Source organism: Equus caballus, chromosome 17 (assembly GCF_041296265.1).
Source record: "Equus caballus isolate H_3958 breed thoroughbred chromosome 17, TB-T2T, whole genome shotgun sequence".
In the NCBI taxonomy this organism is placed as follows: Eukaryota; Metazoa; Chordata; class Mammalia; order Perissodactyla; family Equidae; genus Equus; species Equus caballus.
Window position 1 is genome coordinate 87,446,463 of NC_091700.1, and position 15,953 is coordinate 87,462,415.

A 15,953-nucleotide genomic window follows, 5' to 3' on the forward strand; every position below is an offset into this window, starting at 1 on the left:
AGGAAGGGTTTGGGGAGATAAAGCAGGAAAGAAAAAAAAAAAGAAAGAAAATCACTCTCAGGGAACATAAAAAGAAAAAGAAGGGATAGGCTGATGTCGGGTGGCTGCATTATTCCTTTTGGCTCTGTCTGTCTCTCTTTTGCTGTCTCTACCCCACCCCACAGCACCCTGGCTTGGGTCATCCCTCTTCAGGAGCTCCTCACCTCCCTCGATCCATTTCTCCTGCTTCTTGACACCTACTGAAGCTGTGGTCTCATATCAGCCAGCAGGAGGGGAAAGAAACACCACCCTGCATTTATCTCTACTTGGTCTTTTCTTCATCCTCTCGTTTGACCTTTACAGCAGCCTTGTGTGTTAAGTGGGAACAGATACTCTTGTTCCTTTTTTACTGACAAGTAAATGAAATACAAATGAGTAGAGTAAATGATTTGCTCAGTCTTGTAGCCTCTCGTTGGCAGGAGTGGAAGCTGAGCCTCCAAATCCTAGTTTAGAATCTTTTCTTACTGTCTCATAGTTGAAGGTTAACAGAAAGAGAAAATTTATTGCCATCTGGTATTCTGAAATGTACAGAATACCTTTTCTTTCCCGAAGATCTTATTCAGTCTTTTAAAGTCTTATGAGGATATTAATCTAGATTTCTCTAGTGTCTTTAGCATCTTGGTTTTAGGAAGGACCACTGGGGCCGGCCTGGTGGCGTAGCAGTTAAGTGCACTAGCTCTGCTCCCTGGGGTTCGCCAGTTCAAATCCCAGGCACAGACCTTCACACCACTTGTCAAGCCACGCTGTGGCAGGCACCCCACATATAAAGTAGAGGAAGATGGGCACGGGTGTTAGCTCAGGGCACTTTTCCTCAGCAAAAAGAGGAGGATTGGCGATGGATGTTAGCTCAGGGCTAATCTTCCTCAAAAAAAAAAAATACGAGACCACTGACAATGCAGTTAGTGATATAATGAATAGATTCTCTGATAGTGACTAAATTGTGATCTTCATTTAACAGTTTTACATGTGGACCTGTGTTTGCAATGTTCTCGTTGCCCTTTTGAGATTCTGTTGGCAAGACTTATTCAGATTCTTGGTTCTATCATACAACTGTTAATGATTTGGTATTTTTGCAAGTTTTAAAAATCCAGGGGCCGGCCCTGTGGCCCAGTAATTAAGTTCTTGCACTCTGCTTTGGCGGCCCAGGGCTTCCCCAGTTTGGATCCTGGGCGCAGACCTAGCACCACTCATCAGGCCATGCTGAGGCAGCGTCCCACATAGAACCAGAAGGACCTACAACTAGAATATACAACTATGTACTGGGGGGCTTTCCAGAGAAGCAGAAGAAAAAAAAAGAATATTGGCAACAGATTTTAGCTCGGGTGCCAATCTTTAAAAAAATAAAAATCCATATATTTGTAGTTTTTAATTAGAAGTGTGGGAGATATTTCTTTATGTAGAAAACATGATAAAATACTATATTTAAACTAAAAAATATTCTTTAAAATATTTATCACTTGCCTAATAATAGAAGGTGATGTCTTACCACTTTACTCTTTATTATTGAGTATTATAAACAGAGATTGAAAGTAATTTTTAACTTAATTAAATTCAATAAATTTTACTGAATCGTATTAATGTTTATGTTACTTCGCTGCCAAACAAAGCATTTTTAAAACACACTGTGATGTATATACTCTCTTAAGAAAAATGAAATGCAAGTACATCTTTATAAGTAAAACAGCTTAGGAACTGACGTCCTGACAGGACTGCACATTAGCTCCCTGCCACGCATCTGCCTACAGCAGGTCAAGAGGGCTTGTATGCGAAGCAGCTGATAGGTGGTGTTTGTAATGCAGCTTCATTCTCACTGCCATTTGTCCTCCTGTAGGCCAGGGGGTACACATCATTGTTTGTGTGTAAGAGTCCTAGAGGATGTGAAAACCCCTTGTGTCATATATTCAGAGCTCTCAGTATGATCTGAGGCCAGAAAGCATAAGACACCGTTGCTAGACAGTAAATTCATATGAAGTCCTTTGTTGTAAGTTGGAGTTGTCCAGATCCATTTCCTGCAAAATGATAAAATCTGAATTCTAGATTTACCTTTGATGTTGTTATCCCTACACATTTTTAAATTGTTTTTATGTTTCAGATTGCTCAATGGCACACAGCCTGGAGTATACCCTCTTGTGAGACCTTTGGATCTAGTGCCAAAGAAAAAAGTGAGACCCTGTAGGGAATCTAGTTTGCTTTACAAGTTAGAGTGAGTGGAGAGAACCTTCGTGACAGGATGATGAAACTGTGGAAGTATCGTCTCTCTCGCCACCTGCCTGCCTATCCTTCTGTTTCCTGAATGATAAAAATTCTATCCAAATCCTGCCTCAGTAAAGTCTTGACTCTGTTAGTTTTCTCTTCTAACAAATGTCCAGTCACATGTTATCACATATGTGCAGTTTTGTAGTTTACTTTATAAATTAGATGTGCATTCTGCTTAGGGGAAAGTACAAACACACACACACACATTAATTTGTGCTAAAATCACGAAAAGCTTTTAAAATGATGTTTTAAATAAAAATAGCCTTATGAAAATATATTAGCACCATTTCTTAGGACAACATAAACAAGAATAGTAAATATGCAGAGGAGCACCATGTATTTTTACACCACGAGTAACCATTGTAGAGAGAATCATCTTTAAGTACCAAAATGATTTAGGATCCTTTTTTTGTTCTTTGCATATCATTTGTTATCTTTATAAGTGTAGCTCTTACCAAGCATGTTTACTCAGAGACACCTTCTCTTAGTCTGTTCTGGCAGCTGTAACAAAAATACCGTAGACTACATGGCTTAAACAACAGAAACTTATTTCTCACAGTATTGGAGGCTGGGAAGTCCAAGATGAAGGCTCTGGCATATTCTGTGTCTGGTGAGGGCCTGCTCCCCTGCCTCATAGTCGGTCATCTTGGTGTTGTGTCCTCACGTGGCAGTGGGGCAGGGGAGCTCTCTGGGTCTCTTTTGTAAGCCACTACTCCCATTCATGACCTAATCACCTCCCAAAGCTTGGCCTCCTAAATACCGTCACACTGGGGATTAGGTTTCAACATACAGATTTTAGGGGGACACAAACATTGAATCTATAGCACACCTATTCTAGGTAGGAAGGAAAAGAAGAGACAACACCAGATGAAGTTAATGATTGAAATATTTAATCCCTGACAGGCTGAAAAGAGCCATAATTGTCTTTCAACTAGCTAATCTAACAGTTTTATAAAGGTTTTCTAAATTCTGCTAGCTTTTTTGTTATTTAGGAACTATTAGAACATTCTCAGTTTTGTACACTTAAAGAGCATAGTAAAATGCTGACAATTATAAGTGGTTTACTCAGTAGAGCTGTTACCTCATCAACTGGGAAATTCTGAGTCAGCATCTCTCATAATGAAAAAAGTTTGTTAATCCATCTACGAAGATTTATTCTGAGATTCTGAGAATAATTTTCCAAATATGTCTGGAAAGGTAAGTTGGTTTTAAAGGATGTATAATTGATTAATTAAAAACATCATTTTGAAAAACCTGTTTATGATCCACTATGAGAACAGCTTCTGAATGCCCTCAGGTAGGTGTCAGACCGAGTGGAGCAAATAATTTTTCATGCAACTGAAGAGAATATTTGTAGTAGAATATAGTGAAAAAAGAGAAAATACATTTTACCTGTTTAACTTTCTGCTAACTTCTACAATATGTATGTGTTTTGCTTATTCTCTCATAGGTATGAGAAAGTGCCAGTCATCCTGGTTGGGAACAAAGTGGACCTGGAAAGTGAGAGAGAAGTATCATCCAATGAAGGCAGAGCCCTTGCTGAAGAGTGGGGCTGCCCCTTTATGGAGACTTCTGCTAAGAGTAAAACGATGGTGGACGAACTCTTTGCAGAAATTGTGAGGCAAATGAACTATGCTGCGCAGCCTGACAAAGATGACCCATGCTGCTCTGCATGTAACATACAATAGCGTTCAAATATGGCTCTCCTGGACAGGATTTGCCCAAGCTTGTAGGCGATAACAAGCCTCGTCTACTCGACTGTGGAGTTTGCAGGCTGTGTGGTGTGACTCTACAGTGAAATAGCAGCCCTTATTCAGAATTGAGCGGTGATTGTCAGTTGATCTCTCTGAGTAGCATTTGGGTTCCATAACTACAGTTTTCACCATTGTCCTCAGTCTTCTATAGGCACCTGCAACTTTAAGGCATAGCCAGTCGATCTACAGGGTGATCTCCTTTGAAAGTTATGATGGCACTGTTGCTGAGTTGACAGAAGCAACTATTGTATAAATTAAGAATAATCATGAGAGAGAAAACAGAAGAATTCCTATGACCGCTTGCAATTAAATATTTTGTCTTCTTAAAAAAAGAATAAGGAGAAATATTTTCCTACGAGAGTACTGAATTTCAGGAATTGAGATAATGCTTCTAACCAATGTATTCCGTCAAGTAAGTAATAACAGCTAACCTGCCAACAGCATTACAGGGAGAGATTCTTTGCTCAGCTGACATATTTCTGTTTTTCAAAATTGATGCTTAATTGTAGATGTTATCCTAATTTGTGACATGGAACTAACTCATGCATCAATCCTTGATAGAGCAAAAATCAGAACAGATTGTGTAAAAATACAATCTGGCTTTAGAATGTGTTAAATCACCTGCTTTGCCACAGAAAATGGAGGCTCTCGCAAGGGTTTAATACCAATTAAAACCCCGAACCCACTCTCTGTTAACCAAGCAGGATGGTCTTTATTCCTTTATTGAACAAGAGGAAGCAGCTGTGATGGAAAGCGATTGCCTAGCCTTACTAACAAGAAGCGTTCTAGTAGATTAGTTAGTGCCATCATGTCAGGAAAATGAAGCCATGTTGCATCCACATGTTCCCATTTGCAGCACCTCACAGGACAGTACAAATAGCTGGCATTTTTAGTTCGTGAAAGCAGCAGATTCCTTCCTGCCTTTAAGGGCTATGGTTGTGGTGTGTTTCTTGGCTAACCCGCTTTCAAAATCAAGTTTGCTGGAGCAGAGCTTTATTGCAGGCATTTAAAAAATTGAGTAACCATGTGAAGTAATTTGGGCTTAAAAGTAGAAGATAAATTATAGAGTGGAAGGTAAGGGACAAAAAAAAACCTTTATCTTTAATTTTCCTGGAGAATTATATAAAGATTTTCTTATAACAATTTTGCCCTGATTACTGAAGTGGCACATAAAGATAGAGTGAATATTTTGTTTTGAAAAGGTGCTCAAGCTCTGACATTTTTGGTTTTCATAGCCGTGAAGTATTTATCATTTGCATGACTAATGGCACAGAAAAAAACCTATTCATAAGTTTTACAATCAAGAGTAGAAGGGTTTTCAGCTAACTTCAGTTATAAATGCTGAAGAGAGTATCTTGAGCTGATCCTCTGGAGATAAATTTGGCCTTCAGAACTGCAATATCACTGAGCCTGTGATCCAAATACCACCCCACATTTCGTTGGTTTCACATTCTTGTGCAAGTAACCTCTGGTCTTATGTGTGTGACTGAGAGAAGAGTGTATGTTTGTGTATGCATGTGTGTTTATTGTTCCTAAGAATTGGGCACAAGTTGGAGATAACTGCCTATACTGGGAATCTATACTGCAGAATATAGTGTATCAAAAACATTTTTTCTTTTAAATTATTTGTGGTTTTTTATACATTATTGAAATAATTGGTAGCCCGCCCTCCCCCCCCCCACGCCTTCCCCTCCCCCCACGCCCCCGCCAAGTGTTCGGTAAACTGTCATTAAGCTTACAGGATAGAAAAAAGGTGGATAGTGCTTTTTGTCAATGAGAAAAACAGATATATGTGGGTAAAACCAGGCCGTGGTTGTCAAAAGTCTTTGAATTGTCAATATTTGCATTCTTCAATATAGTTATTTTTATAGCCCCTAATTATGAAGCACCTTGTTTTAAGACAAAAAGTTCTAATCAATTTTATTGAAACAAATTTCATCATATAAAAGTTGATTTGACTCAAACATGTAGAGATATCAAAGATTCAAGAAGTACAATTTATCTACTGAAACAGAAATATTTGTTAGTGAATTGGTTGAGTTTTGAAGCTTCTAACTTCTCAGAATTTTTTTAAGAATTCCATATTTAATAGCAATTTTTGACAACTAAGATTACATATTAAAACATCTGTAAAGATTCTACAGTTTTACGTTATGGATTGCTATGCAGACAAGAAAAATAAGTTACATAATATGAAAGGTATGGCAAAATGTAAGTTGGAAAAGAGTATCTAAAAATTTGGAGTTTAGTTAAAAATGTTTGTGTCACACAATAAGGTGGGCTTTTACTGTAAAGATGTTAATAATAACTGATTTGGCTGCTTGATCTGTGTTTCCACACAGCCGTATGTATTTAGTGACAAAGCATCAAAGATACCCAGAAATGTGGAAACCCTCGTGTGGTGTTACTGTTGGTATTTCATCTGGTATGAATATAATGCAGCTTGAATGAATGTGTTTGTTGAGATGTTAATAAAAAGCTTAAGAACAGAAAGATTAGATTTGTTGGCACATGAAATAATAGTGGCTACAGAGAAAAGTTGGTGACCTTGTGTCGCTATTTATTTTATGCCCTGATCAGACTAGCAACTAGATAAGTGAGAGTTTTTCTAACATGCCTTAAAAATGTTATGGTTTGATCCAAAGACCCACTTTTTCTTTAGCTATTTGTGATAAGATTTTCGTTTATTTTTGTTTTGTCTTGTTTTACTTTTATACAAAGGCACAGCATTTAAAAAAATTTTTTTCTTTTATGTTGCAACTTTTTTTTTGGTTCTTTTAAGCTGTGATAGTGATGGTAACTGATGCCTCTCATTTTATTCAACTTACACAAAACAAGCCAGCATCTGATCAAAAGTATTACATGAAATCTTTCTTAAACTATCGAAAGGTGCTTTGATGATTTTCTCCTTTGGTTTGTAGAATTAGGACTGAACTTCTGACTCTAACTGCTACAGTTACCATCACTTTTCTGTGGTAAAACTACTGATATTTGCTCTTCTGTATAAGGAAATGTTGCCTAAGGATGTCTGCTGTTTGTTTTCAGGCCTTTTCCAGTGAGCATGCTGTCTGTGTATGTATGAATCCCAAAGTGCTTATTTTGTTTGTTGCTGTTTGTTTTTTGTCTTTTTGAGTTTTTGTTCTTCTCAGTGGTCTTGTGTTAGCACTGGGTGAGCTTTAATTGTCTCCTTAGCCAATCAGATGTTCAAGACTATGGGGGTCTTTTTTGTTTTTAATTAACGTGTCATTGTGCATCTGTTAAATCTTGATCAGGGTTTCAAGAATGACTGCAGTGGGTTTTGGAAACAGACTGATCATTATTGATTTGGGGTTTCCCAGAGATATAGTTCACAGTTAATTGTTGAGCTCTAATACAACTGACCATTTAAAATTGAACAACAGTTTATTGTTTTGTAACAATGTCAGTTGTTAAACTTTGACATTTCAATTAAAACATGAATTGTAGTTATAACTCAAGGCAAATTCAGCAGTTGTATTTGGAGTTAAATTATTTTAACAAATAAATTTATTTAATGAAACTTCCTCTGGATTGTTTTGTTTTGTACGTGTTCCTGAGTGAAATGTATTAATATATACAAAAACTAAAACTTGCCATATGGTGAATTTAATACTCATGATACAGAAATATTCAAAGTGAATTAAACTGAGAATTCATCATATAAAAAGGGAAGTTACTGGCTCATTTTCATACCCTTTAAAAATAACAGGAGAAAGACTTTTAAAATCAGTAATTACAAATATAAACTGATCTCCATAAACAGCATTTTATATTTTTGATGATAGCTGGCTAATTTGAAGTCTTGATGCTAATGGTAACAGAATTGTTCTAGATAATTAACATTAATTAGCAGTGGCTCTATGGTCCTGCTCGTATCACTAAAATGTGTCAGTGACCGGCTGTTGATAGCTTGGGGCTATCTTTTTGTTTAGGTCTTATGGATTTTCAGGTGCCAGAAGCTGGAGGTTGCTGTTCTGTAGGGCCTGCCTGTTCTATGTGGGGCCTTGTAAATGTTGACAGATGCTGTTAATTATATACAGCCTTCAGCTGCTCTGATAAGGAGCCCATTCATTCCCTAAGCCAATTTAAACTATGCCTTTTGGTTATGTTGCCTTCAAACTCTGTTGAAATTCCCTGGCAACATTCCCCCAGTTTAGACGCTTCATTGTTTTAGAATATAAGAATAATCTGAATGAGTATAACAGAGGGACTGTAGATAGAATCTCAAATATTTAAAGGAAAATGTGCACATAAGTATAATAAATGTCTGCTGGTTAGCTTCCTAATCTCATTTGAAGCATTTGTAAAATATTTAAACCTATCAAATTCTGTTTTCAGTTGGGAGAATTTCACTGTGGCTGAAAAATAGTATTTTGAAATTCTCCCAAGTTGTACTGTTTATTGATTGCCTCAGGGCTACGAATGGAAATATAAATAAATGATTGAAGGAATAAAGTGCCACGCAATTTGGAACCCATCTGACCTCTGGGACCTGTGAATCAGAGAAAATTGTCACAAATTCCCTAAAAAAGCTGCTGACTTCTCATTTCCTTTTTTTTATAAAGATTGGCACCTGAGCTAACATCTATTGCCAGTCTTTTTTTTTCTCCTTCTTCTCCTCCCCAAAGCCACCCAGTACATAGTTGTATATTCTCGTTGTGAGTGCCTCTGGTTGTGTGATGTGGGACGCCGTATCAGCATGGCCTGATGAGTGGTGCCCTGTCCACGCCCAGGATCCTAACAGCAAAACCCTGGGCTGCCGAAGCAGAGCACACGAACTTAACCATTCGGCCGCAGGGCGGCCCCTCTTTTGTTTCTCAGTTTAAAATATCTATGTTGCCATGTAAATACTAATAAAACATGTGGCACTTCATTTGTTAAATGGATAGTTGAAACTGGTTTTACATTTTTCAATATTAATGTTTTCTTTCTGGCTTTGTGGTTTTTCTGTTTCTGTTTTTTTCCCTTGAAATACTAGATTTTAAAAGATTTGCTGCTTTTCCAGGTAAGCCGAGGTATTATTTCTTTCACTACTTTCTTAGAACAGTAGTCATCATGTTACCTCATAAGGATTCCTCCAAGACTTCTTAGTGGAGGAAAAGGTAGTCTGCTCTCTACTTGAAAGGTTGAATACAAAGACCTAGTAAATAGGCACGAATTAGGAAGGAAGAAACTGAAAGAAGATCCTTGGTTTGGTTCTGGGAATTTTTGTGTTCTTCCCATTTCAGACTCAGAAGTATCAAAGATTTCATTGTTTTGTTATATGATTACAATTTTATATTGACAGTATTTTAGGTATGATTTACATTTTTACTTTTAAAAAGTCAGGGGCCAGCCCAGTGGTGCAGCAGTTAAGTGCTCACGTTCCACTTCAGTGGCCCAGGGTTCGCCGGTTCAGATGCCGGGTGCGGATGTGGCACCACTTCGCAAGCCATGCTGTGGTAGGCGTCCCACATATAAAGTAGAGGAAGATGGGCATGGATATTAGCTCAGGGCCAGTCTTCCTCAGCAGAAAGAGGAGGATTGGCAGCAGATGTTAGCTCAGGGCTAATATTCCTCAAAAAAAAAATCAGATATTGAAAAATACAAAGAAGAAAGGGAGAGCCACCGAATTTCCAAATCCCCAAAATGACCATAGTAACATTTGATGGAAATCATTCCTAACATCTTTCTATGCGGATACACACGCACACAGGTAGAAGGATAAATAACCCCATGTTACTGATGAGAAACTGGCTCTAAGTACTAAAAATGAGTCACCCAAGGTCATACAACAGATAAAGTGGCCGAGATAAGGTACAAACCCAAGTTTCTAACTTTAGGTCATGTGTTCCCCACTGTTAATTCTTTTACATAAATGGTGTCCGCTCATTCAGCTCTTATTCATTGAAAGTTACTCTTATACCTGGCATGGTACAAGCAACTCATAGATAGGCACATACACATAGGGTCATTCACCACACAACAACGTTTCGGTCAATGACGGATGGCAAATACAACACTGGTCCCATAACATTAGTACCGTATAGCCTAGGTGCGTAGTAGGCTGCACATCTAGGTTTGTGTAAGTGCACTCTGATATTCGCACAACGATGAAATTGCTTAAGGATGCATCTCTCAGAACATATCTTGTTAAGTGACACATGACTAATCCCTGATAAGATATCTTAATTTCATTGTCTTGGTCCTTTCAGGCTGCTGTAACAAAATACCATAGACTGGGTAGTTCATACAGCAAGCATATCTTCCTCACAGTTCTGGGCTGGGAAATCCAAGATCAAGGCTCTGGCTGATTTGGCGTCTGGTAAGGGCCCACTACCAGGTTGCAGACTGCTGACTTTTCACTGTGACTTCACATGAGGGAAGAGAGAAAGCACTAATCCATTCATGAGGCTCCGCCCTCACAACCTAATCACCTCCCAAAGGCCCTGCCTCCTAATACTTTCACATTGGGGATTAAGTTTCAACATAAGAATTTGGAGGGGACACAAACATTCAGTGTGTACCGCTGGTTTTGTCTCCTTGACTTTACCTCAAGGCAGAAACAAATTAGCCTCTTGGCAAGAAATAATTAATTTATTCTTTTCCTCCTTTTACAAGCCAGTACTCCAGAAACCCAGGCTGAGCCAAAGTCCTGGGCACAGCCCACAGGGGCTGCTACTAGCTCCCTTCTTTCCAGGGCCACTGTGACCAGCCTGTGCTATTCCATCCTGGGAACTTTGAGGAGTCTGTGTGATGGGTGGGGATGGATGGCAGTACAGCAGGGCTCCAGGGCTCTGCTGTCACAGGGTGTGCCTACTTCCTGAGGAAATGTTCAGGCGAACGATAGGACCTGCCAGGGGCTAGCTGAAGGGTGGGCAGTGAGGGCACTGAGCTCGTTTTTGAGACACCAGCAAAGCTGAGGAGGGCAGAGGGATCTATATATCGGATACCACGCTGCAAAATCTCCGTGAGATTTTTTTAGTCTGAAACATCGGGATTGAAAAGTATTTTCTAAGACCCTCCTACGTAATAAGAGGTGAGTGGTTCACATATACTTAGAACAATTGAAGTAAATTGATGCTTAGTGGAGAACTACCAACATCAAGAAATTAGATGCTGTTACCGGAAGCACAATAGAATTTCTGTGAAGAGAGTGATAAAATCTGAGTCTCAAAGACAGAAAATTAAAAAGCGTGAACCAAAATGACCAGGGGCTTCATTTATTTAATCCTTGGTCACGTCTGTGTGGTAAGAATGTGAGAAATCCATGGCCTAGTATCTGTAAACCCAGGTTCCAGAGGGAGATCTGCCAACAGGATGTTCCAGCTCATGGACATTAGTGATGTCTTTGGAGAAGTTTTACCCCAAGTGTGTTCTGAAGAGGTCTTACGCCATGAGATGTTTTGCAAAAAAATGATTCTGGAGTCAAGTGAGTTTGGAAAACCCTGCATAATACATCTCACATCTTGGAAAAGCTCAGAAAAATTCCACTGATGTTTCCAAAACTAACTTGACCCTGAGACACTTTCTTCATTTAATGCATAGAGTACATTGTGGAGCGAAGTTTAGGAAATGTTGCTGTGAGGTATTTGCCCTCCAAACCCTGCTGTGGGAACTCCGTCCAGGTGAGAGGGCCTGGATCAGTTGTGAGCCTGAGAATTCGAGTCTTGAGAGAGGGGAGGCACTGGTCTCTCTCCACTTTCCCCAGACCCATACTTAAACTTGGGCCCCAGACCTTACCTTTTTGGAAAAGGTAGGATAAGGAAGATGGAAAGGTAAAACCAAGAAAAAAGTCAACTCCAAAATAATGACAGTTTTCTCCTTGAAGCCTATACTGACCAGTCTATATGTCTACTTCTAGGTCAACTCACAACAGTCTTTTCTTAGCAGACAGCAGCCCGGACCTTACTCCCCACACCATAGTACCCACCCCATTGCATTGTGACTCACCAGTGTCCTTGAACTTGGCCCGTCGGGAAATGACAAATCAGGGTACCATTAAGAGAACATCCATGAGTCCCTGAATCCGATCCTTGATCCTCCTCATGTCATCCTTGAGGGAGGTATAAGTTCAACTGAACCCACCTTCACAGAATAACACACGTGCACACACACGCGCGCACACCCTAAAACACCAGGGTTGGGGAAGGGCTGTTACTGGCTGGGGCTTTCATTTTAGAGCTGCAGTGCAGAACTCTGGCGCCCCGGGTGGACCTCCACAGACTCAGGTCTGCCAGAGGAGCCTAGAATGAGAAGCAGACCCAAAGGCTTCTAGTTCTATCATGAAGCCCGAATCCACATTCTGGATCTTGCCTCTGTGATGCAAAGAAAGGCAACAGCACCTCTGCTAGTGAGAAGAACCAAAAGATAGGGGAAAACTGAGTTTGATCCAGTGTCTAGCAAAGTGTGCCTTTAGACCATCTGCCCGGGGTCCTTACAGGAGAGTGGGAGGGGGGCTCACAGGCAGAGAACACTCCTGGGAGAGCTGTCTCCAGGCTCATCTCACTCTCCAAGGACGAAGAAAGAGGAGCAGAGAGACCCTGGCCTTTGTTCTGGAGAGGCTCTCTGGGCAGCCTGCTACTGTGGTTAAAGGGGGCTTCATCCCCCCATCCTGCAGCAGCCATCCTCCTCTTGGGAGTGGAATGAAGAGAGGTGGAAGGGAGGACCAATCCAGGTGGGAGGACAGCGCTTCCTCCACCAGAGCCCAACAACACCTTTCTTAGAAGTAGAATTTGAACATGCTCCCTCTATTTATCTTATGTGTTTGCATCATTACTCACTACCTTTCAGTTAATTTACACACTCTGTGTTAGTTATCTATTGCTGTGTAATAACATAAAACTTAGCAGCTTAAAGCAACACGCATTTATTATCTCTCAGTTTCCGTGGGTCAGAGTCCAGGCATGGCTGTGACTCACGGGGCTGCAATCAAGCTGTGGGCTGGGCTTTCAGTCATCTTAAGGCCCAACTCGAGGTGGATCCACTTCCAAGCTCCTTCAGTGGTTGTTGGCAGGACTCCTTTTCTCCAGAGCTGTTAGACTGAGGGCCTTGCTTCCTTGTGGGCTGTTGGCCACAGGCTCCCCACATGGTCCTCACCATAGGGCAGCTCACAACGTAGCAGCTGGCTTCATCCGAGTGGGCAAGTGAGAGCAAGAGAGGAGTGTGAGCAAGATGGAAGTAACAGTCTTGTATCTCAGTCTCGGAAGTGATACCTCAGCACTTTTGCCATATTCTCTTATTTAAAAGCAAGCCACTAAGTTCAGCCCACACTCAAAAGGAGTAGATTACACAAGAGTCTTGAGGTGGTTAATTTTATGTGTCAACTTGACTAGGCCATGGGGTGCCCAAACTGAAACACTGGCTCTTCCTGAGCCTCTAGTCTTCACCCCTTCTGATTGTAACTGTACCAGTGGCTCCCCTGGTCCTCAGGCCTTCAGACTCTGACTGGCACTACATTATTGGCTCTTCTGGGTCTCCAGCTTGCTGAATCACCCTGCAGGTCTTGGGACTTGCCAGGCTCCATAATCTCATGAGCCAATTCCATATGATAAATCTCTCAATAGATATAGATAGATAGATAGGACTTGCCAGGCTCCATAATCTCATGAGCCAATTCCATATGATAAATCTCTCAATAGCTATAGATAGATAGATAGCTAGACAGACAGACAGAGAGATACATCCTATTGGTCTGTTTCTCTGGAGAACCCTAACTGATACAGGCGTGAATACCAGGAGGCAGGGATCATTGGGTACCATCTTAGAAGCCTGCCTACCATACACTATTGTGAGTTTTATTCCATAGTATCTCTCTACCTAGAGAATTATAATCTACAGTCTAAGGATTTCACTGCGTGTTTTTTTTCCATTTATCTTTATTTCAGTCCCTCCTCTACCATCATGTGTACCATTGTATCTAGAAAAAACGTACAGTGCACCACAACATGCAGGACTCCTTATCAACTACAGTGTTAACTGGAAAGGCAGGAATTAATTATTTTTAAGAAAGAATATTAAATAGGCATAAGTTAAATTTAGTTTTCCTGATTAAAGCAAAACTATTTCCCAAATGTCCATCTACCATACCGGTACAGTATTCACAGGAAATTGATTGGCCTTCATTACATGATAAACCAGCATTTCAACAGACTGTTCTTCCACTGGTGGATCCTGGAAGTTATTCTGCTATTTGCAGTGAGGGATAGGAGGGTCCAGTCTTAACTTGTTACCTCTTTAACCTCTCTAGGTCAAGACTGACTAAGACAAATTAATGAAATTACCTTTAAAAAATGATAAATATCTGATTCCTTTTTTATAAGTTGGTTCATAATTGCCAGTAACAAAGCAGCCTAAATCTCTGGTGACAGTTGATTTACTGGATTTACTTGGTTGCAGATTAACTGGTTTGGTCTGTGGATTATCCTAACAGGCCCAAGAAATGAGATTATTTTCCTCCGGAGAGATTTCTCCCAGAAAGCCTTGATAATTAAGAGGCAGCTGATAAGATCTGGTCATAGATATCTGAGTGGGAGGAGCCATTTTGATTAAATTAGGAGCCTGAAACCTGCACAGTCCTCTCCTCCCCCACCAGACCAAGCCCCAAAGCTTGGTTCTTTCTGCGGCAGAGCAGCTAGTCAATGCACTAATCAGGACTGCCTACTTACCAGCCCCACTTCCACCCCACCATCCCCAGGAGGTGACAAGATCGTAGCACTGTAGCACCTTAACCAAATTTCATCTGCAAACCAGTTAATCTGCAATGGGTTAATTAAAAACTTACTATAGTTTAAGGTTGATCTTTCCTTTTAATGGCTGCATGACTTACCCATAGTAAAATGCCCAAAACTTGTGTATACCTCAATGAACTTTTACATATGTAACCACCACATTTAGATATGGAACATTTCTGTCACTCCAGAGGGCTCCTTCATGCTCCTTCTCAGTCGATACTACACCCCAGAGGTAACCACTATTCTGACTTCTTTCACCATGTGTTAGTTTTGCCATTTTTTGAACTTCATATAAATGAAATCATGCAGTACATACTCTTTTGTGCCCAGATTCTTTTGCTCAGCATTATGTCTGTGAGATTCACCCATGCTGTTACGTATGGCAGTAGTTTGTTCTTTCTTGTCATTGTATAGTATTCCTGTGTATAAACACACATAAATTTATTATTCAATCTGCAGTTGATAGACATTTAGGTTGTTTCCGGTTTGGGTCTGTTATGAATAAAGCTGCTATGAACATTCTTTTTTTTTTTTTAAAGATTTTATTTTTCCTTTTTCTCCCAAAGCCCCCTGGTACATAGTTGTGTATTTTTTTAGTTGTGGGTCCTTCTAGTTGTGGCATGTGGGATGCCGCCTAAGCATGACTCAACTAGCGGTGCCATGTTCACGTCCAGGACTCGAACCAGCAAAACCCTGGGCCACCAAAGCAGAGTATGTGAGCTTAACCACTTGGCCACAGGGCCAGCCCCATATGAACATTCTGGTATGTAACTTTTGGTGGACAGAAAAGATGTTCATTTCCCCAGGTAGACATCTAGGAGTGTAATTGCTGGGTCACAGGTATGCTTGTTATTAGGCTTTAGTAGGCGGTTTTCTAGAGTGGTGGTACCTGTTTACATAGTAACAATGTGCGAGAGCTTCAGTTGCACATGTCACAGGTTGGGCCCCCTGGGAAGCAGGCTCTGCCACAGAGCTTAGTGTGCAGGATCTTTTATTACGGAGTGCCCTTGGGATCAACTCCTGTGGAAGAAGTAAGATTGGGCAGTGGGAGAAGTTGAGTTTCAATGCAGGGCCAACAACAACCTGGGAGTGGGGGTGGGGAGTTCCAACGGCCCCTCAGAATTGTCCCAAGTTGGGTCAAGTTGGCTAATCCTTTGCGCCCTCCATCCATCAG

At 40.5% G+C, this 15,953-nt stretch overlaps 1 protein-coding gene across 1 annotated transcript in view; it reads left to right on the plus strand.

The window, feature by feature from the left end:
* Positions 1–7,587, plus strand: part of RAP2A (RAP2A, member of RAS oncogene family) — a 49,653-nt gene extending 42,066 nt beyond the window's left edge. The window contains exon 2 of the mRNA XM_005601374.3: positions 3,746–7,587. Coding sequence (XP_005601431.2) covers positions 3,746–3,983 — 238 coding nt within the window. The 3' untranslated portion in view covers positions 3,984–7,587. The remainder of the gene's footprint in view (positions 1–3,745) is intronic.
* The last annotated feature ends 8,366 nt before the right edge of the window (positions 7,588–15,953 follow it).